General features: G+C 40.8%; 1 protein-coding gene across 1 annotated transcript in view; it reads left to right on the plus strand.

Moving 5' to 3' along the window:
• syngap1b (synaptic Ras GTPase activating protein 1b) overlaps positions 1 to 22,519 on the plus strand; it is an 87,138-nt gene that overhangs the window by 36,543 nt on the left and 28,076 nt on the right. The window contains exons 3-6 of the mRNA XM_041044609.1: positions 10,502 to 10,593; positions 15,370 to 15,491; positions 20,219 to 20,372; positions 20,734 to 20,832. Coding sequence (XP_040900543.1) covers positions 10,502 to 10,593; positions 15,370 to 15,491; positions 20,219 to 20,372; positions 20,734 to 20,832 — 467 coding nt within the window. The remainder of the gene's footprint in view (positions 1 to 10,501; positions 10,594 to 15,369; positions 15,492 to 20,218; positions 20,373 to 20,733; positions 20,833 to 22,519) is intronic.

The raw sequence follows: 22,519 nt of genomic DNA on the forward strand, positions 1-22,519 counted from the left end.
GGAGGTATTTGGGTCATCTTAACTTTGTTTTTTCCATATCCATAAAATTCACCAATTCACCAATAAAAAAAGAAGAAAAAACTTTCTAGTTGTAATCTCTGCTGTCTAAAAACTTCGACAACATTTAGTCCTCTCTGTCCTCTGAGTTAATTGCAGCCCTTTGGCTCACCCATGAATTGCCTCTTCTGTCAAGCTGTGACGTTTCACCTGCAATGGCCTCGGGCTTATGGGAAATGATTTTTGTCAAAGACTGCTAAAAACAGAAGTATTAGATTAACAGTGATATTTGTGTCATTTTTTAATAATACAGTCTTTAACCAGACATTTGGAGTCAACCACACAACATACTGTTGAGAAACCTTTTTTAGTTATTAGTGTTATTGCAAACGTCAATGGGATTTTTTTTTTTTTTTTGGTGATTTCTGGACCAGAACCCCAAAGTTTTGGTTTCACTGCAGCTCTCGATGAGTCACCCCCAAAAGTTCTGCATTTCAGTGCCCCTGCTGTGTCGATCAATGGTCGACTTTGTGAGACCACCACAGGCCCCAGGGGTTGTGGTACCAAGTACCACCCTGTGCTCGAACATGCTGTTTGTAACAGCCAGTCCACAACAAGCACAGAAGTCCAATAACAAGGCACCATCTGGGTTCAGATTAGACAGGTCATTCCTTCCAGTCAGTTACCTCCAGGTTTCTATATCATTGCCCACATGAGCATTGAAGTCCCACAAAAGGACTACAGTGTCCCCAGGTGGCGCCCTTTCCAGGACTCCACCCAGAGGCCCCAAAAAGACCAGATATTCGTAACCACTGTTTGGCCAGTGCTGTGTGTTGAGTCCAACACACTGTCGGTGGGACAAAACTATCGGTTTGAAGATGTCACTTTGTGCTCTGGGAAATTTTGACAGGCATTTCTCACAATATTTTATAGACTAAATAATAACGCAGTCGTAAAAATAACTGACAGGTGAATCAGTAATCATTACGTGATATGGCAGCTCAGTAAATGGATCCTGACGCAGCTAACCTGCAAACTCTATAAAAAACATGTATCATTCATGGAAACATAGTGGGGCTGTTTGTAGACTGGCCATTAGTAATTTGTTCAGAAGGCAGAATGGACTTTGACGGAGAGGTCAAGGTCTACAGAGAAATTATGCAGCACTGATGCTGCTCTGTGAAGGATTGAAACCTTGCACTTCATCTGTGTTTAAAATCATCTCTGTGCTAATGTTTCTCCATATCCGCACACGTTTAGCTCTTTCATATATTCATATTGGCGAGACTTGTCCAGATAAATGTTTCCAAAAAATACTATCACTGAAAAATGTCTTGTGGACGCAGCTACGGCAGGGGTTGAAACCCCAAACCTCTTGCAGCGCTAGTGCCTTTCTTTAAATGCTTGGTTCTAGATGACGATATATATATGCATGAAATTATGTAATGAGAGCACCAGATGTAGCCGCTGCCTTGCATTTGTAGTCACAGTTCACGGATGAAAAGCAAACAGTGAGGCAACCAGCGTTCTATCATAACAAAGGCAAACATACAAAAAGCCCTGAGCGTTTCAGCGCTATTAAGACACCCACTCCCTCTCCAGCCTCCATCTCTGCCTCTTGTGCTCCCTCCCTCTCTCCATCCAACTCCCCCCATCCTCAGTGCAACTCCCCCTCTCCCTCTCTCTCTTGCTACCACTCCCCCAAATGCATTTCCTCCATTTCACTCTCTTCCTTTTCTCCTCCATCCAGCTCTCTTTTTCTGTCATCCTGACTTCACTCCATACAGTCTTGCTCTAACGCTGTCTCCCTCCTACTCCTACATAAACACTTACCCACCAACCCACCCCCCCAACCGCACGCACATGTACATACACACACACACACACACACACAGTGTTCTTTCTCTGATTTTTTTAACCAACCTCTTACTCATGTGTGTCTACATCCCTCCCTCCCACTCTTTTAACTCTGTCTCTCTCAGTTCTCTCAGAGGGTCTGAGCTGGAAGCGATTGCCACCCACACATTCCCTCTTCAGCTTTCAGCTTGACATCAGATTTACATTCACAATGAACAAGCGCAGCATTTCACATGTTGCCTAGCACATGGCTATACTCACAAACGTGAACACACACAAACTGGCTATTAACACACGTGAGCACATGTGCCTGTTACTTACTGTGCTGCACTGAATGTAAGATGCGAGGTTTTGTTCTCCGTGTGTACATGCTGATCTAGTGTGGGAATGATTAGTCAATACACTGGGTAGTCGATCGACAAAAAAAGCGATTGACAGCAATTAATAATTTGTCATTTTTCAAGAAAAGATGCAAAACAGCCACTGAGCAGCTGCTGCTCCTCTGAGTTTTGTATGATTGTAAATTAAATATTTTGTGATTTTTGGACAGTGGGTTGGACTCAGAAAAGCTGTCATGAGTTCATCAAAAAACATTATGAAGAGATTAATCAATAATGAAAATCATCAATAGCTGCAGCCCTATACTGTCTACATGTATTTCTGATCTGACTTTCAGACTTTCCATGAATACCTGATGTTAAAGAAATAGTTTGACATTTTGGTAAATATGATTATTAGCTCAAGTTAGGTCCAAAGATCGGGCCCAGTCTTGCTTCTTTATTGTCACTATGAAGCTCCAGCATGGAAGATATTAGCCTAGCTTAGCATAAAGACTGGAAGCAGGGGGGAAGCAGCCAGTCTGGCTCTCCAAGGTTTAAACATTTCCTCTTTAAAGCTTACAAAATGGCAATTTGTGGTTAGTGTCAGTGTTAGTGTTGTACTGTAACGATTTCTTTATGAATAACTTATAATAACTTCTGTGCAGCATCTTCACTATTTGCCCTCAACTTCACTGTCACAAGGAGTCTATGGGAAGCCACCATGTTGTTCGCCAAGAATTAGTTCCAGCATCTAACTCCCAGCAACATGAAAAATGTGATTTCAGCACACTGATGATTTATTAACCAGCTAAATAAAAGAGACAAGCGCATCTACCTTCAGCGTGACCCCCAGCCATACTGAATCACAACCTCCCATTGACATGACGGTGCCGCAGGTTGGCTGCATTTTTTTTTTTTTAATCTTCTTTTCAAACCTCATCGTCTCTAAACAATAGTTACATAATTGGATTTTTAAAATGGGTGCAACAAGTGAATCAAAACTGGTCTCCAGATGTCCTCACACGTTTCAGTGCTGCTCACAATCAGACTCATTAGCACATCGTGTCAGTCGTCAGCAGTGATCCCAAGACTAATGAAGCTTCTGTGATTTACTGTGATCTATCAAGTGTCTTTGTGGATGCTTAACACATTCCTCTGCTCGGCGTGTAAGGTTTTGTGTGTGTGTGTGCGTATGGATTCATGGCTATAGCGCTTACAGTAGCCCAATGTGTGCACAAATACCCGGTCATATTCTCTATGCTGAGCTTTGTTGTATAGTGTTGTATTTTTGAAGCTAAAATGTAAGGTACTTCAGGGGAAAAAAAATAAATAAATGTTGCCATGGCAACGAAACACAGAGCCTTGGTTGGGATCAAAAAAAAAAAAAGAGAGTGAGTGAGAAATAGATTTAAATGGACCTATCCAGACTTTTTCGTTCCAGACTGATGCTTTTGTTAACGCTTTAATAAAAGGAATGCTTAATGGCTTCGATTAATTTAGACAGCCATTAAAGTGAGAACGCAGGTGTTAAAAAAAAAAGAAAAAAGACAATGACCATGCCACCTCCTTTGGTTTTAATTTGTCACTGCTCAATACCCCCAGCTAACCCCACCCATCTCACATCCTTCTATAAAGACTGCGGATCGGATGATTTATTCACTGATTCTGAATGAGTCTTTGCACATGCTGCCGCCCACATTTCTCCACTCTGTGCGTGCTAAGTAAAAAAGGGGACAGGTACGGTATATTATGTTTTAGAAGTGAATTTTGGTCTGTTTTCAAGTTGAAGAGTACAATTTTCCGAAATGAGAAATCTGCTCTTGGCGCTTGCTGTTAACAAATGATGGATAATGCAGAACGTGGAGTTAATCCATGTGCATGTTAAAAATACAGGAGGTATCCAAACCAAATTCTGGGTTCAAATGATGTCCAAAGGCTTTGTGCATGTCACTGTCTTTTCTGTTTCTACCAATATTTAAAAAATTGAGAATAGTCTTTAAAGTGAACTGGAAGAAACTTAATGGCAATATTCCAGACAGTCTGTTGTGACTGAAGCCGCTTCCTCTCTGAAGTATGTTATTGTTGAAGAAGAGAAAATCTCAGTAGGTGCTTCCATCAGAGATGATTCAACTTGAAAAACAGGGTGATGGTAAACCCTGGGAACAAGAAGGAAGTAATGATAGTGTTGTGACATTGACATGAATGCTTGCCACTTCAGTGGTGTGGTATAGTATTTGGAGTGTTTGTATGATTAAAAGTAACAAGATTCGCAGTTGATGCCGTGGAACAAATGTTCAGTGTTTTCAGCATGAAGACCTATTCTTACTGGAGTATATCAGGTTTCTAGATCATCCCTATCAGCTACAGGTGGCTGTTAACATATGGTTGTAGTAAAATGGCATTTTGAGAGCATCGTGTCTCCTTAAAGTTCTGTGGGAGAGTGGCAGAGGGCAAGGTTTTAAGAAGTTTATGGTGGTTTTTCATTTAGTCGAATTTTATTGACACAGACTGTTGAAGACATAAACCTATTTTGTCATTTTATTGTTTGTTCTTGTTTGGCAAATGTTAATACTGAATCCTATATTTTGATAGAACAATCTTAACTGAGGGTCAACGTACTAAATCTTACATTCCTTTTTTAGGATGACTACCTATGTGTAGTATTAGTGCAGGGTGCAAGGTTAAATGGATGAAGATGCAGGAACCAGCTGCAGACCTAGGTGCTTTAAAATTATCATAATTTATATGCTGTGTACTCTGAGTCTAACAGCAATCTGCCCTCTGCGGCCAGTCCTACGAATTACAGTAGAGGGATTAGTTTGGCCCATTCAGATTTCTTCCCCATGTGTGGGTAAATACAGAAGAATCAGAATAAAAGCAGACAGTGTGTTTGGACTGGGAAGGTCTAGAATTACCATGTTTTGGAGGTCAAACTGCATTCAAATCCCAGCACTGCTGCAGAGTCTCTTTGGAGATTAACAAAGTAAATGCTTACATAGCTCAGGGGATTCTTGCTCAGCAATTTCTGAATGGAATATAATGTGAACACAAACTGCTGCAAGTGGCTCTTTATAAACATAATGCTTCGTAAGACTGTTTATCACTTGTGAATAATTCTGTTTGCTGATAACAGATCACTTGATAATTTAATAATATACTTTGTTTTTCTATAAAACCTTCAACTTCATTCATCCATCTGTTTATCGCAGCATGACTGCATTGATAACATGTCTCCGTGACTGTATTGTTTTCATGCACGTAAATCTGAATTGTCTTAGTTGCAAGTTTAGTCTGTGCTTGTGGTACCTACTTTTTTTAAAATAAATACTCAACATTATTGTTGATGTTTTTGCTTCAGTACAATTAAGCTGCGATAATAAGTTTAATAATGCTTACACAGCTGCACAGTTACAGTACAGTCCAGCACAGCTGCAGAACAGCTGCGTATAACAGCCTACAGTACATGTGAACTTTAAGGTTTCATCTACCAGACTACAAGACAACTTTAGAGTCTTTGATCATCAGTGATATGAAAAATTCACATTTCCACTAAGTCAAAAAACGTCTTTGTGCATTGATGCTGACAGCTCTGTCAGCTGAGGAGTCAATCACACTGGACGGCAGAAGAGGAAGTGAAGCTAGCGGGTGGTTCTAAAGTTGCTCCGCCGACTTCGCTAACATTCACTAACATTCAGCATCGTCAGAGCAGTGAAAAGAAACGAGTTGTGCTGCTCTGAGTCACTCCGTTTCTACCATCCCTCTATATCCCTGTTACAGTTAGTTTTGTAGTTTGTAGACTGGATTTTGAGACAAGTAGGTTTGTTAAAACTTGCCTTCATTGCTTTTTAGATAATGACAATAACATAATGCCACAGCTTAAAGAAGACGAAGACTTAAAGAAGACTTAGGGGCTTCTTGATCCATTATTCCAGTCATCAGCATTCATGGGGGGCCTTCATGGTTAGTCATATCACTTCACATAAACTTTCAGATATGACAAAGTACAGTTCCTTGTACGCACTTAGGGAAAACAACAACAGCTGCAGCTACCTAAAGCCGACAAAGACTTGGTTGATTTCCAACAGAAATCAAGACTCCCACTGCAATGAATCCCTCCATTGGAGGATGTAATAAAACACGTGCTGTCTCTGATTCTTACAACTCCAAATTGGCAGCAAAAGGACAGAGTGGTTTTTTTTTCTAATCACCCTGAGGGTTAGAACAGTACACCAACTGACAGACTGCTTGTTTTTCTGATCTCACTGTCTATAACTGAATCCACAGAAACGCCCCAAACTTTGATTTTCTTACCATGACATTGATGCCATTTGAATCCTAAATCACTATTCTCTCCTTGGCACAAAATGCTCCTCCAGGGGAGACCAATTAGTTTGGGAAACAAGAAACTCTGAAGTGGATCTCGATATCACTGTTCTGGTGCCTTTTAATTGAGATGGCTGCAGTTATGATGCATACATAATGATGGAATAACCTCCAACCGTACAGGGCATCACCCATGATAATTGCTGCCAATTAACACTTCCTGCAGAGTAACAAAACACCTAAGAAACTGTGAGCACTACTGTGAACCACTGATAGCAGCCACATAAGATGAATGAAGAATATTTGAAGAAATCTCCCCAAGTTGAGTATCATGAAGTATCTCTCAAGTAAAGAAGATCAATCCCTCAAACAATTAAGCAAATCAGAAACTTAAAATTCTTGAAAATGTTGCAGGTACCGAACAGTAACCGTTCCTTTCATTTTGTGTCAGTCATTCTGCAAGCATAGTTTTTTCCAAATGGAAAAGTTTGCCATTATGTAACCATCTTACAAAATGCAATTCTGAAGAGATCAAAATTAACCGACTTTTCATACAGTTACAATCAGCTGTCAAACATGCTTTTGACACCTTTTATTGGAGCTAGATGTTGAGTTTCCACCTCTCCTGTGATTTGTCAGCAACCTTTTCATGTAAGAGCTCTGCTTTCTCAGATTTAATTTAGCAGACTCCTCCACCAGTCAGTCATCCAGCCTACAGAGTTTCATCTGGTAGTTTTGAAGCTGTGGATTTGAGCAAAGAGACACTGGCTTGGTTTGATGTCTCGGCTGGGTGACAAACACCTTCGTGGTCATTTTTTTTTTTTTTTTTTTTTCCTCGCATGGTTTGGAGAAAATGTTAGGATTGCAGACAGGAAGATGGGCAGGCTTGCAGTGAAAGGATTGTCATTTGGACAGGTAAATGAAAGAGAGTGGAAGGAAAGGGGCGATGAGAATAAAAGAGGAATACAGATAAAGGTAAGTATGGAAAAATGGAGGGTTCTATATGCCACCCATCTGAACGAGAGGACGGTATGAAAACAAGAAGAGGGTGCAAGGAGGAGAGAGAAAATGAGAGAAAGAGAGGAGAGAGATCAGGGGCTGAAGAGAAGTAGAGGGATAAATGCTCTATTTGAATTATGTAAAATAGCTGCGTGGGAGAGAGGAGGTGTGCATGTGTCTGAGTTTTACTGTGACTGTGTGACAGAAGAGGCTGAGAGAGGGAGAGAGCAAAGGAAAGAACAGAGATAGATAACATGATCAACATGGAGAGTTAGAATGAGATAGCGGGGAAAAAAACTGAAGAAATAAGAGCAAACAAACAAATGTAACTGATTTGCTGATTGAATCAGGGTTATCAAGTTGACGATTTTTTCTTTGGGAGAGCCATGCACCGAAAGAAAAGGAGAAAACGAGAACATGAAAAGAAAACCAGAAGCAAACAAGACATGCAGAGATGTAAAGTGGACTTTGATATCATCATGCTGTAGTTTGGGGACAATAAAAATGATTTTCTAAGCAGGGCATCTACATAGGTGGTCACCCTGGCTTTAATACAGAAGGCATTATTTTGTTCTTGTCTGCTGGAAATGTGCAACATGTTGCTGGCTTTTACATCGTCACTGTGGGTGAGGCTGTCCAGGGAAAAGCTAAAATTGTAGTCCTTTTTTAGCCATGCTAGTGCCATGGCTCGAAGGATGCCATTTTCAATCTGTCGGTCATTCACATGCATGTATTGCCATGTAATTTTATATAAGCAAGCATACTTTGCAGTGGCTGAAGCCTAGTGACTTTGGCGATCCACCGGGGACCTAACATGGCTGTAGACTCTTAGTCTTGTTTTTTACTGTGTGATGGTGCACTTACAGTATATTCTCACTCGGGAGAACCCCATCGGTAGCCAAGGTTCCCTGATGATAATCTAAAAAAAAAAAGCAGCAGAAACAGAACAAAATAATTGTGTGATATGAAATATCGCTTTTCAAACCCGTGCAGTTGCTTTAGTTTTAAAACCCCCAGCCTGGACACTCTCTTCCTGTTCCTATTCCACGGCGTACTGTTTTTAAGGTGAAGAATAAATTGGCAAAATATTATTGGGAAATTAAACAAATAAATAAAATGTGTGATAAAATTTGATTGCAGGTTTTGCTAACCTAATTGCAGGTTTGTGTTTCCATTGAGCTTTGGCCAGGGAACAATGTCCATCATTGGACGTGTTGAAGTGGGCGTTTCTAACTAAATGATATCTGGTATTTGATGCAAAGCCAATTTAGACCCAGTATCAGTATATTGCTGCAAGAAATGCTTGATCACCTTCAGTTTTATGTACTAACAAACACTAACCAACTAAGGAATAGGGGTTCAAATTAAATGTCAGAGCATTTAATTTCAACATTACATTCATCATATACAAACATCCACAATGGTTAGCTATAGTACATTAAATCAAATGTATTTCTATTTTATTACTACCACAAGAGTGAAGCAGCTTTAAAGTGGTTCAGAGATTAAGAAGAATTAAAGATGAATTATACTCTTTATTTAAAAAAGACAATATCAAAGTGCTTCACATAGAAGAAATATTTAGAGAGCACATAAGAAAATAAACTGGACATATACATATACACAACTCGATGTTATGTTATCTGCTACTAACAAACACACCCAAATCTCTAACCAAACCGTTGGTTGTTGTGTTGCTTTGTGGGTAATGTAGGCAACTTGATAATTTTGATGAGGAAGAATGTGTGAAATAAAAGACTATTTTTTTTCTGTCCTGCTGTTAAATCAGTGGAATATTCTTTTAAACCTACCTTTTGAAGTGGTCAGAGGTCGACACACCTTAGATCCTATGCTAATTTAACTCACAAGTGAGTCACATAGTAGCTAGATGAAACATCAGTAATCTAAGATCTTAGCTGAGGAACCACACACAAGCCAGTTTTTATGATCTGAGAGATCTCTCAGTTTTTCTGTTGCACAAGCAAGTCAGAGATGTGTTTTGTTGCCAAACCGTTTATTGATTTATAGACATTCAGCGAGATTTGTAACTGCGCTCTGTGAAACATGAAGCCCTTTTGTGGTCCCTTTTTTTTTTTTCTGTTCTCTTGCAAACGTCTCTTTCATCACACAATGCATGTACAGGAATTAGAGAACACTGGTGCAGAGACAGACATACAGTGCAGTACTGACATTTTATTGAGTTTCTCGACATTTGGTGAAAGGATGACAGGGAAGGGGAAGTGAGAGACACACTGACCAAAGAGAGGCAGCATTCACTCTGACTTTAGATGTAATATGTTGGTGCTGCAGTGAGTAAGCAGGCCAACCGGGTCAACCAGGCCTCCTGTGTTTTGTTTCCTGTTCTCTAACTGTACATTTACACTCGCTTCGTCATCCATCAAGCGTAGGACAGGAGTTTATTCCCTCACTGGCCAATTCAGTGCATTAGGCACCGACTCACCAACGGAAGTCAATAAGTACTTTGTTTGTTTAATGCTCACTCCTCTCTATCCATGCATCTCCCAGTCCCTCCCCTCTGCCCTCCCTTCAACGTGCCGACTGTTAACATTCGCCTCATCTGATGTCCAGACAGAAAATCTATCTCTTCAATAGTCTCTCGCCCACTTTGTCAATCCCCTCCCCTCCAGGGATGAAGGCGTGTTTCAGTTTGTGTGTGCGTGCAGCAGTAGAGCCAGCAGCAGTTCCGGTGGATGGGTGTGACCCTCCATGGTATTATTTCTGCTTTGGTCACCTTTGACCTCTTTCGAGCGCTCTTATTTTTTCACGCTTTTCTTTCATTCCTTCAGGCAGACTGTCAGTAACAGCTCTCCCGTTGCTTTTTATTTCCAGAATAGCCCCGTCTGTCTCTCTCCACATTCTCTCACTCTACCTGTGTCAGCAGTTGCAGTTTTTGGTCCTGTCCTCATTTTACCTTTGATGTTTCCCTTGCGCAGATGTGTAATAGTGTCTTACCTGTCGACTTCCTCTCTTTCTCCCTCTCTCAGATCATCGCGCCCGGCGGAAGAGCATAGCCACCGGGAAGCAGCCCAGCATGGAGGTCCCTCCCACTGCCCCCCTTCAACCCTTCCGACAATCCGTGAGTAACCTCCCCTGTACCCGGCCTCGCTCGCTGCCTCCATCCCTCTCGCTGTCCCTCCTCCCTCCTCTTACCCTGGGCCCGCCACACACCTGTGGCCGCCGGGCCAGCGGCACCCCGCCTCATCCTTTTCCCCTCTCCCTGGCCGTCTCCCCTTCCTTCACCTTGTGCCAGCAGCAGCACCAGCAGCAGCAAAAGGGCTCCATGAAAGGGCCTGGCACGCCCCCCCTGCCCCGCTCGCTGCCCCTCTCCCCCACCCTGTCCTTCACCCTGCCCCACTCGCCTGCCGCCTCCTCCTCCCCCCCCTTCTCATACTGGGGCGGAGACTGGAGGGCTGCCGGTTCGAGTCCAGTGGCGGGAGGAGCGTTTATTGCACCACTGCCCCCTGTTGAGGTATGTGACACAAACATGGTTGAAGCAGAAACGCTACGTTTACATGTACTGCAAATATTCACATAGGCCTAACCAAGTTTTGGTTAGAGGTGTAAACACCTTACCAGAGTGAAGTGACCTGAATATTTAATGAAACATGAAAACATCTGACGCCTTTCAGTTTTGGACTCTGAAGTCTTTGTTTGCAAGTCTTAGCTCCCTAACGACAAACTGTTTCCAAATGCGTGTTATACATTTTTTGATTTTGTGGATTATTTTTTCCTGCGTTTTAAGGCAACCATTGGCCTCCATTAATTTCCCAACAGTCCAATTAATGGACTCTTGAAACATGCTTGAGTTGTGTAATGGAACACATTAGTCTGGATGAATGTTTGTCAAAGTTACTTCATCATTGTGTGGTAATGCAGTTTAAGTGCAGATTTGTTAACTGCATTGTGTTAATTTGTCTGTTTGCAGAATTAAAATATCATCATAAAGGACTTGAAATAATAGAACTGAAGAGGTGCAGGGGAGGAAGGAGGCTAAATCTCCCCAATTCAGTCAAAAGCATAAACATCAAGCAGACAAAACAAAACAAACAAGACAATCAGAGCAGAAAAAAAGATCAGAAAAAATGAACATGCACTCAATGAAGAAAAGCAGAACAGGAAAAAACATAAAGAATATTATTATTTTCAATTGTTATGCTGAAAAAAATTGCTTTTCAGTGAAATATGTATTATTATATGGTGTTGTATAACACTTTGAACTGTTTGAAGTCCTATATACAGTAAATGTAGTTTACTATCATCATTATTATTGTTATTTTGTAATGTAAGAAAGAAACAGTTATTGCAGATTTGATGTTCACTGTGATGAGACACGCAACTCAACCAAGTTTCAAGAGTCAAGAGAGAGTGAAGTTTCATCTCATGTTGAAATGAATGAAAAATAATGGATGCCTGGCCAGAAAAATATGTCCGTTTGTAAAACAGGAGCGCTGCTAACGGTTAACGGTTAACTGTGAAGTGTAAATGTAATTGTAACTTGTAGTAAATAGGCTAAAAAAAAAAAAAAAAAATCTGGTGTTATTCTTTTATGTCAACAAAAGACAAGGCACACTGAAAAAAAAATGTGCTGTCACTTCTGGGACCATGTCTCTTTTTTAAAGTAAAAACAACCTTAGTCAAAGACGGAGAGCGGAGCTGGCAGTGAAACACGTTCTGTCTGTGGACAAAAATAATCTGTTTATTGTTTTATTCATGGCGACTCAATCACAAGGTATCAAACGTGCCCGTGAAGGGGCTTAAAGGACAGATTGGTGTCTTATTAAGTTTGTGCCAGTGGACTGTGCTGGACATCTCCTTTCCGTTATTTCTTCTGGCATTTGTACACTGTCACCGTGGCTGGAAATACGGCAGGACTTGTTTTCGTCTCTTCAGAGGAAACAGTTTGCTGCCCATTCACTGTTGCAAAAATGAAAAGCAGCATCCACTGACTTGAAAATTGCAGAAGCCAGATAATCCATTAGAGTAAATGTGAAGGCTCATTTTGGCATGGTCAGAGTTTTTTGTGTTTCATCATTATTTCATAGTGGCTGAGATGAGTGTTTTCATATCAATATTTCAGGTTCTCTGATAGGATGAGCAAGCCTGAAGCAGGAGGGCGGAGTGTCACAGTGTAAATGCAGACTCCAGACAAACCTCTTCAATAGATGTAGACAGGCGTATACCCACCTCTGAGGAGTGCGATTTACCGTTTTCGGCCCTAAAAATAGCTGCAAACACTTATAAGTGCACACTTTGCCTATCAAGACTGCAGCCAATCATGTTAAAGCCTTTCATGTAAGCTGTGGTGCTTAACTGCTTATGGAAGAGTTTTGATCCCTGACTTTAGTCTTTAAGGCAGTGCCACCTCCCAGGCAACAGAAGTACTTCCATAAAATGGCACCAAGCCCGAGGAGAAGCACTTTCTTATGGACGAACTTGGGGAACAAATGCCTCTTCACTTCACTTCCATGCATCCGCAAGCCACTTGGAGCGATCAGTGAAATGGATGAGTGTAGTTAAAACACTAGAGGCTAGCTAATGGAGCACACTTAAGTACAAATACAAACTGAACACACCAAGGCACTTTATAGAACCGTGTCAACGAGAAAAGCTGTCTGACAACGACACAGGCGACAGTCACAAGTTAGTTCTTGATCAGGTAAACGTAGCAGCACTGCGGTATGAAAATATTCAACTGCAAGTCAAAGTCCTCCATAGAAAGTGTCACTTAAGTATGTAAGCAGCATATTGTTAGCAATAAGAGTGCCCATAATGCAGGAAACTGGCCCTTATGAGTGTTACTCTGTAATACGCGCTATCACAGGCGGCGTTCTGCATCTGTTATTCATCAAACCAGGAAAAACTGAAAAATCCCAGTTTTCTGTCCCACACTTCAAGGTGTGTTGTTCTCAGATGTGTTGTTTTGTCTGACCAGCAGACAAAATGTCAAAGATACTCAGCTGACTTTAATGTATGAAAAAGAAAACATCAAATCGTCAAATTTAAGAAGTTGAGACCAGCAAATTATTGGCATTTTTGCTTTAAAAAAAATAATTAACTCATTCCTGCTGCTCTGCTGTGTTGTATTATTAGATTATTATAAGTGATGCATTAATGTATGAGGAGTATTTTATTGTTGTCTGTAACATAAACGTAGCAGAGTGAAAACTACAGTGTGTTCCTCTAAATTACTGAGTAAAAGTGTGAAACTCAGTGCTGCAATTAGTGTTTTAAAAATTAACACCTAATTATATACAGATGCTAAATGTGGTCAACAGCAAATGCGCCAAAACACTAAATGACACCAGTGATCTCTTTAACTCTCTTTAACCTGAAAGGAACCCAAAGATAAAGCAGCAGCAGAGTGATGCTGTGCATGCAAACGTAGCCACTGGAGATGAGATTGATATTCCTCCCTTTCTCACTGTTACCTCACTTTATTGTGGTTTATTGTGATTCAGCCTCTCTCTCTCTCTCTCTCTCTCTCTCTCTCTCTCTGTACTGAATACCTTTACTTTCTGAGACTTAAAGTGTCAGACGGAGCGGCTAATCAAATCAGATTTAGTCATGCAGGCTATTAGCTTGGAACCAGCAGATGGAGCCAAGTCTTTAGTCATATCCTCAAGACAGGCTTCAAAGCCATTTGACTCATGCCAGATGACGAGGTGTCATTTCCCTCCAGTCATTCTCCCACTGAATAATGCTGTTATGCTATATGAACATACAATAAACGACAATACTGCTCGTCTCCAGGATGCACCTGAAAGCCGAAAGGTTGAAGCTTCTTGAAGGCGGAGAGGGAGATAAGAAAGAAAAAGAATATTTCATGCAAGTTTTGAGACTTTTGAGCGCCGGAGTTACTTTCACAGCTAACGTTATAAAGTTTAGAGTGTGAAAACAGCTTTGAACTTTCACATGGTGCGATTTACTAAAGTTTCAAAGTGTTGTAAGTTAAATGGACACCTTAATTTAGGTGGGAAATACCTGGGGATGCAATAAACAATTATTTTCATTTTTAATTAGCCTGCAGATTATATTGTTTATGAATTGATGGATCGATTGGTAGATAAAATGCCAGAAAACTTGTCAGGCACGGTTTTGCATCCCCAAGGTGATGTCATTGCATTGCTGCAAACTGAATACCTGTCTCAGTACCCACACATGCCAGCACATAGTGTGCCGACACATAGTGTGCTTATCCTGCATTCAGTATGTCATTTACAGTGTTTATATTTGTGCCCTAATCATGTGTGTCCCAGTGAGCTCTGATGAACTCCCACTGTGGCAATAACCAGTAATACGTCACACACGTAGGCACTTGACTACTCGCAAATACTGCGTGTGTGGGATTTGGGACGGACCCAGTGTCAGTGAGCAATTTCCTGTTATGTTTTGATCATGTAAGGAAGTTCATGTGGGACCAGCTGCACCCCTGTGTGAGACTTACATACTGCTGCTCCGGTGTTTGGACTGTGTGGCACGCCACTGCCCACCACAGGATCTGTTAGGACACTGCAGTTCTCTGTGGCAAATGGACATGTGTGGGTGTATGATTTCCTGTTGATAATAAATTTACCTTGTGCTCTCCCCCATCACGCATCATGTTTTTCATTTGTGTGTGTCTTCATGGGATTTTTGTGTTACTTAAATACACACTGGCTTCATGGGAATCATCTGTGGCCATTTTGTAATCATACCTGTCAAACCACACCTGGCTCCTCTGTCCTCTCTTCACCACTCAACCGCTCATCTTTCACACGACCACTTGTCTCTGTGAATCCACGTCATACACGTCCTCCCTTTACTTTTCCATCTGTTTGCCCTTGTTGTTGCTCTGCTCCTCCACCTGCTCCAGAGTTTCCTCAGTAGAAGGTTGAAGGGCTCGATCAAGAGGGCTAAGAGTCAGCCCAAACTGGACCGAACCAGCAGTTTCCGCCACATGATCCTCCCCCGCTTCCGCAGTGCTGACCAAGACAGGTCAGTGGAGTGTGTGTGTGTGTGTGTGTGTGATACCGAGCATTCATATGTGGATTAATCTGCTGTGTCTGGCTGAGTTTGGCCCTGGAGAGTGTAGCTGAATTTATGTATGAAATCTGTTTTTGCCTCTTTCTCACAGTCTGTTTGTGTAACTCATGTTATGGCATCTCACACAAATCACTTTTCCATCTACTTATGCAATCTAAAGCATCTCTCTGATCGAAACTGATGTTAATATTGAGATGGGGCATAACTCAGTTAGTGGTCATTTAAAACCAATTGTGAGTCAGTATCAGTCAGAAAGAAAATGCAGGATTCATTACACAAGGTGACGGCTGCACAGGAATGTGTTATGATACTATTGAGTTAGGACCAGAAGTGTGTTACGGGTACAAGACGATGTGCTGTGTTCTTGGACGTTGTAGGAAAAAATGTTATAGACAGATCCCTGTATTCGATCGATCAATCTATCTATGGATCTCTGTCTAATTCTGTTAAGCAGTAAGAGGCAGATGCAGAAATTCTTAGATGTTGATGTGAAACTTGTCTTTGTGATAATGTTTAGGTCCAGATCGTTGGTGGATTTCAGTTTTCTATCTCTCTATCTCTCTATCTCCCTATCTCTCTATCTCTATCTCTAGCTGTCTATCATCTGTCCCCATCTCAGTCTCTCTCTCTTTATCTATCCGTTTCTATCTATTTCTGTCCATCTCTGTATCTGTCCGTCACTCTCTTGCTCTCTGTCTCCATCTAACATTGTTATAAATTGTTGTTTATTTTACACATTCATATCCCACTGCAGTGTCACTTAGACACTCAGCGCCATTGCTGTTTCTCTGCTGGGGCAATGAAAAAAAAAAAACATCCCTGCTCTCTCCATGGCAACCAGCAGACAGCCATATGGCAGCTGTACAGACCATAATAAGTCAGTGGGAGACTTGCTTAATTATACCTCCTCCGTATCATGTACATAGTTGTAGCAGCACTGGCCTTCTTCAGGCACAGCAGCACGAGAGGTGCTGAATTTGAGCAGTGAACAGCGAGTGCTGACTTTTTGGTTTGGCAGATGTTTGTACAGGAAAGTTTTTATTTCGAGGAATAAATGAAGGAATACGATATATGATGTTTGGGGTTTCCACTTTTTCAAACGTGACATCAGCTATGTATAATATCTCAAATGTATGTTAACTTTATTCATTGAGTTTTAGCCCTTATTTTCACAAAAACAAAAGAATTTCTTTCTTATCTTATTTGTCCTTATTTGCAGCTCCACCTTGGTGAATGGATAGATGTGATGAGAGAAATAAATGAAGGATGTTGTTTTATCTAAATTCGCCCAGACTGCAAGAAACAAACGTTTTCATTATCAGTTCATCTCCTGATTGTTTTCTCAATTTATCAACAATTTGTTTGTTGTATAAATTTTTTATAAAATGTTAAAAATACAATCAGTTTTCCCCAAAAGTCTGTGACATTTTTAAAATAGCTTGTCTAGAAGATATTCAGTTTACTATCCGTTGAGACAGAGAAATTATCACAATTAAGAAACAAAAAATGTTTGATTTTTTTTTCTCTGAAAATAGGCAGCAGATGTCTACTGATTAATTTTCTGCCTGTTCAACCATCTGACGAATAGTTTCAGCTCTAATTTTGTCCATTCAGTTTATCTATAAGCTCCCAGTGGACAGCTGCAGCCAAGACCAGCTGAAACTTCAAATGTGAACAAGGTCATCTTGATAAACTAAACACAGGGCAAAAGTGCACTCAGGACAGCGCTGAAACCTTTTCTGAGCCAGGTGCTTGCCAAGGTGTTTCCACATGATTTATTCATTTGGGAAGGTTGTGGATGTCTATTATCCCCGGTTGGTCTGAGAAGACGGGAAACGGACAAAAAAGTCAAGATTCTTGTGAAGTCGAGGTTGTTTGCCAGGGCCCTCGCGGCTGATATCCATTTTCACAGCTTCTGGTTTTCTCTGGATGTTTTCTGTCAGGGATGTCGGTGAACATCTGCAGCTTTGTTCATTATTATTCCCTTTTTTTTATCTTTATTTATCCAGGGAGGGTTTGCTGAGTACACATGCCCTTTTTCAGCATAGATTGAAATTCATGCAGCCATAAACCTGCCTCTGAGCTCCCAAGCAGGCTCTAAAACCTGCAATCATATATATTTTTACACACCATGTTTCAGTAATTACTTTTCACTAATAGGTCATTGGAGTTCCCTCCCATACAGTACTGTCGGCCACTAACTCTTACATAAACATACACGTCTTTGCCTTAAAAATGTTTATATATTTAAATAGCCTTTCATCAAACATCGTTGATCAAACCTTTATGAATATAAATCATTTTTGCGCCTTTTGTTATCCTTCTTGAGCTGCTCAAATCAATCAATCATTAATCATTTGTCATCACTGTTGTGAAATTGGGGAAAAAAGAAAACTCAAAGTGACTTCATCAGGCGTCTCACTTTGTTCACCAAACAGCCCAGAAATCAAAGATATTCCATTTTAAATGCTGGAGGCAGCAAATTTTTTCTGATATTTTTGTGTTTGATTAAATGGCTTCAAAACTGCTGCCGATTTAATTTTCTGTCGGCCTAGCAGTTGTCGACTGACTAATCAGTTAATTGACAAGTCATTTCAGCTCTGCTTACAGAGCTGTTTAATGTAGCTGAATTTCGTTGTGTAGTGTTTGTTGTCAGACGCGCTCTCAGTCTCTCACCAAATCAGTTTGAAAGTTTTGTATCTGCCCAATCAATCCTCGTTTCTGGTCCGTCATCACAGCTGCTGAGGTGGTTGTGTGGTTCATCAGTCACGTCGTATTTGCAAGGTGTGTGTTGCGTCTTTTCATGTCTCCCCTCTGAGACCTCACATAGACCTTCTTTTACCTCCAGCGCTCTCTTCTCAATCCCTTCATCCAATCCGATCTATTCATGTCTTTTCATCCCCTTCTTTTTCCTCTAATCCATGCTCCCACTTTCTTCCTCTCCAAAGGATCCACTGTTTACATAATCATGATTTCCTCTGAGAGGTCTTCTCCCTCCATCTCCGAGCCCTCACCTCCTTTTCTATCAGTCTTTTCTCACATCCTCTCATGACCTCCCCCACTCTCTCTCTCTTCTCCTCTGTATTCCCTTCAATCTGACTCATTCCTTTGGGTCTATTTTTATCTCTCCCTCTCTCTGTGTGTGTCTCTACCCCCTGGTCCCCGACATGTAATCAGTGTTCTGTTGATGAACGTTATGATTGAACATAGACAAAAGCAGTGCGAGCGCAGGGGAGAAGCTGAGAGTCGGACGCAGCACGGAGGATAAACAGGGTTTTTTCTACAGCATCTTTTCTTTCTTCCTCCTTTCCATCCCTCTTTTCTTCGCTGAGGGGCTTCATCACACCTGACCATTCGTCCTCGCTCTCTGGTTAGATTAAATGTGTCATCATACGTCTGTCTTAGTGACTCTCTGCTGAGCTGGTCTGTAATTTTACGTACCGTACTTTGTGCATGCATGTGTGTGTGGGAGTAAGTGTGTAGGTGAGAATGATGGATGGGCTTTAGTGGCAACCCTGTTCACTTATTAGTGTGAGTCTTTTGCATATGCACATCAGGATTAATGATATTATTAAGATTATTTTAAAATATTATGTGTAGAGTTTAAAATGTTTTGCCTGGAGGGAAAAGGCTGGCTATATCTGTAAAGACAGCTGTGTAAATGCTAAAAACAAAAATTAAGATATCTGGTTAATATGTAGCTTCCTATTTCCTATTTAGCTTCCTAAATCTTTGGTTTCCAAACTGGCAAAAACAGACAAATCTGTAACGCGAAAGAAATACCCTTTTGATGCTGTGTTATTGCTGACATGATACAAGCAATCATTTACATTTCAAACAAGGTTATAATGAGCATTTTAGAATAAGTGCACAGGATCAGAGTCACTTTGCTGTCCTCTCAATCTCTTGGATTTTCTTTCAAATTCAGCTAATGAACCTTGTGGCACCAGAGGCTTGATGTGTCTGTTCACTTCACAGCTGTCTGTTAAATCATTTAGAATGGACAGTTTAAAAGATTTTCTTTATTTTTCAGTGAAGTGTTTTTCTCCTTTTTTTCCTTTCTGTGTCTCTTAGCGACACAAGGTTAATAGATTCAACTAATTATTAATTACTTCCTGTCAATAGCAAAAACAGCCTAAATGTTGAAAAGTCAGACATTTTATAAGGTCAGTGAAGGCAATATTTTGTCAGGAATAATTGAAATCTATAATATATCTTACAATTTGTCTTAAAAGATATAGAATTTCATTTTTTGGATAGAAATATGAGTGCAGTGTCTTATTGTGTACTGAAACATAAATGGTGGATGATTCTATCTTGTTTTTCCAATATTTTGTGAAATTTGCTGAAAGACACAAACTGTGTTACCAGTTAAATGTCTTTTTCCTGGCACTAGACATTCATCTCATATTGGGGATGTGTTAATGTCGTCGTTCAGTACACTACTGAACAACAGCGACAACATACTGAACCCAAAGATAATGATGAAAAGAAACTTTGATTTTGGTCAAATCTGGTGCAACAAAAGCTACAGAATTTTAGAATTAATATTAAATTTCCATATTTGGACAAAAGCATTTCTTTTATATTCTTGTTCACAGAATCAAAGCATAATGACATCGTTAATAAGAGAGCTCCTCTCTTTCTCTGCATCTAACCACAACTGTCACTCCTCCCAGGACCCGTTTGATGCAGAGCTTCAAAGAGTCCCACTCCCATGAGTCCTTGCTGTCTCCCAGCAGCGCTGCCGAAGCGCTGGACCTCACTCTGGACGAGGACGCCATCATCAAACCTGTCCACTCAAGCATCCTGGGACAAGAGTACTGCTTTGAGGTGAGAACTGAGCTGAACAGTGTGGATAAACAACACCACACTCGCACTCAGAGTGAAGTGTACAGAGCAGTAAATAGCAACAAAACTGTTGTTCCATCCTGACAAGTGACAGTGATGTGAAATGAAAATATTGTTTTTCATATTTAAAAAAAAAAAATGGAAGAAACAAGGACACTGAAAATGAGCCCTTGTCCCTACATAATTTACTGCAGAAGTCTGTCAGCGTTTCCAACACCTTTCCATTAGCGGAACATGACAGAGGTTGAGAGTGAATGCAAGACATTGTTTTGGCGCCTTAGTTACAGTCTCCATAGTTACTAATGGCTGTGGTTGTTGAATTTACCATTGGCTATAACCTCAGGTGACTACGGCATCGGGAACCAAGTGCTTTGCGTGTCGCTCAGCTGCAGAGAGAGACAAATGGATCGAGAACCTGCAGAGAGCTGTCAAGCCCAACAAGGTGAGGGGAGAGAAAGGGATGCGGTAGAGGAAGAAAAAAAAGGACGATCCCTCTGTCTGTGTGTCTCTCTCTCTCCTCCCCGTCTCCCGTTGTTGTCTGTTTTCAATAAGAGAACACCGCTTCATTTCTCTGTGTGAACTCCATCCTCGTGTCTGTGTGTGTCTGTGTTGAACAGTTTTAGTCGCTTCTCCAAGCAAATATTAAAGCTACACGAGGTAATGTTGCGGGGTGCAGGATCCAAATTGCTGTTTTCGAAAAAACTTTGATATCCACAAATCAGGTAATGTGATGTGAGTAAATTGCCCACAGCAGGCTCATGTTTACCAGCCCAGCAGGTCTGTGATACATGATACGAAATGATACTGAAGGGACAAGAAGAGCTTTCTCACCGAGACATTGGGCCTCATGCAAGAACCACACATGTGGAGTGATTTGATCTTATGTGGCATGTATGAGTGATTTAAGAGAATATGCCGCATACATCAATTTCTCTGACTTTTCTCTTAGGTATGAACAAAATGGTCAAGTGGTCATACAAGAGATGCACAGATGTCTAAGTTTAAATATGATACTGAAATTTAAAAATAAAATATATATCCTAGACAAACTTAATGCAAAATGAAAATTCTGTTCATCAGCATCATCATTGTGTCTTCTCAGTTTACAGGGATTTAATAGATTGGTATATTTTGGCACAGCAACTTGTTGGAAAATTCTTTCCGTGTGACAGCTGCCTCGGAGTCTTTATGCAAGTCGCTGTCCAGGATCATTGTTTGCTGCGCCATGCACCTACTGCAGGGTATAATATTCTCTCATCTAATATCTTTCTTTGAGAGTGTCATATCTCTTTGACCACCTCTGCTTTTAGACATGGAGCACATTGAGACACATAAGAGTTTTGTTTTTTTTTAAGCAGGTAACTTTAAGTCAAACTTCCCTCTTCCTTGGCAGCTTAACAGTTTGTTTCGGGTTCTCTAATACGACTATAGAGAGAGTTCGGTGAATTTGTCTTCGAAATCACTTGTATGAACAAACCTAACAGAAAAAAACAGAGCTTCAGGATAAGCATATGAAAATGTGCTTGCATGAAGTCTAATGTCAGTGTGTGCATATTTGACACCAGATTATAGTTAATTAGCACAGATGAGATGAGATTCTCTTCTTTTTTTGCAGCTTTACTGTGTCATTTCAGAAGATAAGATGGTGTATTCTCACAAAAAAAAGTCTTTCCTAGTGCAGCTTTAAGGTACTGTGATTTTATTTCCATTCTCATAGATCAAAAAAACGAAAAAAAAAAAACTAATCACAGCCCTTAATATCAGCTCAGAGTAAAAGTAATATCTTAATTTTCACCAGATTTCATAGTTCTGTAAAATTGCCCCATATCTCCCCTCACTGTTATTAAAAAAAAAAAAAAAAAAAAAAAGTGAACAGACATGCAAGATATGCAGCTTTGATGGCAACCGGGGACGAACGAGTTATGAAGCCAGACTGAGATGAAACATCACCCGAGCTGAATGGCTCGTCCAGATGCTCGGGCTGCGGGGGTCCTGGCTGAGTCATAGAGCTCCAAGGACTCCATGTGGGGGCTCTCTCCAAACTCCCCCCCCCCCCCCCCCCCCCCCCTTTTCTACCCCTAAACAACGCACACTGTGCATCTCAGTCCAGATGCATCGACAGAGATAAG

The sequence above is a fragment of the Toxotes jaculatrix genome, chromosome 8 (genome assembly GCF_017976425.1).
Source record: "Toxotes jaculatrix isolate fToxJac2 chromosome 8, fToxJac2.pri, whole genome shotgun sequence".
Classification (NCBI taxonomy): Eukaryota; Metazoa; Chordata; class Actinopteri; family Toxotidae; genus Toxotes; species Toxotes jaculatrix.